Below are 1,232 nucleotides of genomic sequence, written 5' to 3' on the forward strand. Positions count from 1 at the left end.
GCGAACCAGGGCTGTCTCGGCCACCACGGCGTGATCAGGATCGCATCCGAACAGTCCGTTGTCATCTTGGACACCACCCTGATGATGAGAGGGAAGGGAGGGAAGGCGTAGAGCAGCTCTCCGGACCAAGGGAAGGTGAACGCGTCTCCGAGGGATCCATCCATTCGCCTCCTGGAGCAGAACTGGGGACAGTGGCTGTTCCATTCGGTCGCGAAGAGGTCGACTTGGGGGGTTCCCCACAGATCGAACAGGTCACTGACCGTCTCCAGATGGAGCCTCCACTCGTGGCACACCGAAGGGGATCTGCTTAGGCGGTCCACCAACTCGTTGTCCTCCCCTGGAAGGTGAATCGCCTGGAGGAGCACCTGTCTCTGGACACACCAGTCCCAGATGTGGAGAGGGATCTCAAGCAGGGTCTTGGATCTGGTGCCTCCCTGTTTGTTGATGTAATACATCACGGTGGTGTTGTCCGGTCTCAGGAAGACCACCTTGCCTACGACAGCGAATTCGAATGCCCTTAACGCCTTTTCGACTGCGAGCATCTCCAAAGTGTTGATGTGGGAATGCTTGTCCCGGGTCGACCACTTGTCCTTGACAACCAGGTCAAGCAGGTGCGTGCCCCAGCCTTCCAGGGAAGCATCGGTTGTCAAAGTCAATTGAGGCTGAGGTTGATGGAAGGGCATCCCGATGCAGACGTTGCGGCCGTCCAGCCACCATCTCAATGAAGCGGCCACCGGTCTCGGTACTGTGAGCCACTTGGACAGAGGGTCCTCCATCGGAGAGAAGACTGAGAGGAACCAGGACTGCAGCGGTCGGAGGTGAAGCCTTGCCCACGGTGTCACGAACGTCATCGACGCCGTGTGGCCCAGAGCCACTTGGACGTCCCTGGCCCTCACCCTTCTGTGAGAGATGCAAGGCGTCAGCAATGCCACCAACACCTGGAAACGGTTCGGAAGGAGAAAGGTGGAGCATCTTTCGGAGTCGAGGATGGCTCCGATGAACTTGGCCTGTCTGGTCGGAGTAAAGTGGGACTTCTCTTCGTTGACGACCAGTCCGAGGGAGTCCAAAAGGTGCAAGGTGAATAAGACTGCCTCTCGGAACTCCTGCTGTGAGTCGGCGGCAAACAACCAGTCGTCCAGGTATGGGAAGACTTTGTAGCCCTTCTGATGAAGGTATGCCACCACTGGTGCCATGCACTTCGTGAAGACCCTCGGAGCCGTGGCAAGGCCAAA

The 1,232-nt window shown here is 57.9% G+C and overlaps 1 protein-coding gene across 1 annotated transcript in view; it reads left to right on the top strand.

Annotated features, from left to right (window-relative positions):
• LOC149278883 (uncharacterized) overlaps window positions 1-521 on the top strand; it is a gene marked incomplete at its 5' end in the record, with an annotated part of 21,043 nt that extends 20,522 nt beyond the window's left edge. Inside the window, one exon of the mRNA XM_089501633.1 lies at window positions 480-521. Coding sequence (XP_089357759.1) covers window positions 480-521 — 42 coding nt within the window. The remainder of the gene's footprint in view (window positions 1-479) is intronic.
• Window positions 522-1,232: the final 711 nt, after the last annotated feature.

This window comes from Sceloporus occidentalis, unplaced genomic scaffold, assembly GCF_023333645.1.
Source record: "Sceloporus occidentalis isolate IW3139 unplaced genomic scaffold, rSceOcc1.0.p SCAF_177, whole genome shotgun sequence".
NCBI lineage: Eukaryota > Metazoa > Chordata > Lepidosauria > Squamata > Phrynosomatidae > Sceloporus > Sceloporus occidentalis.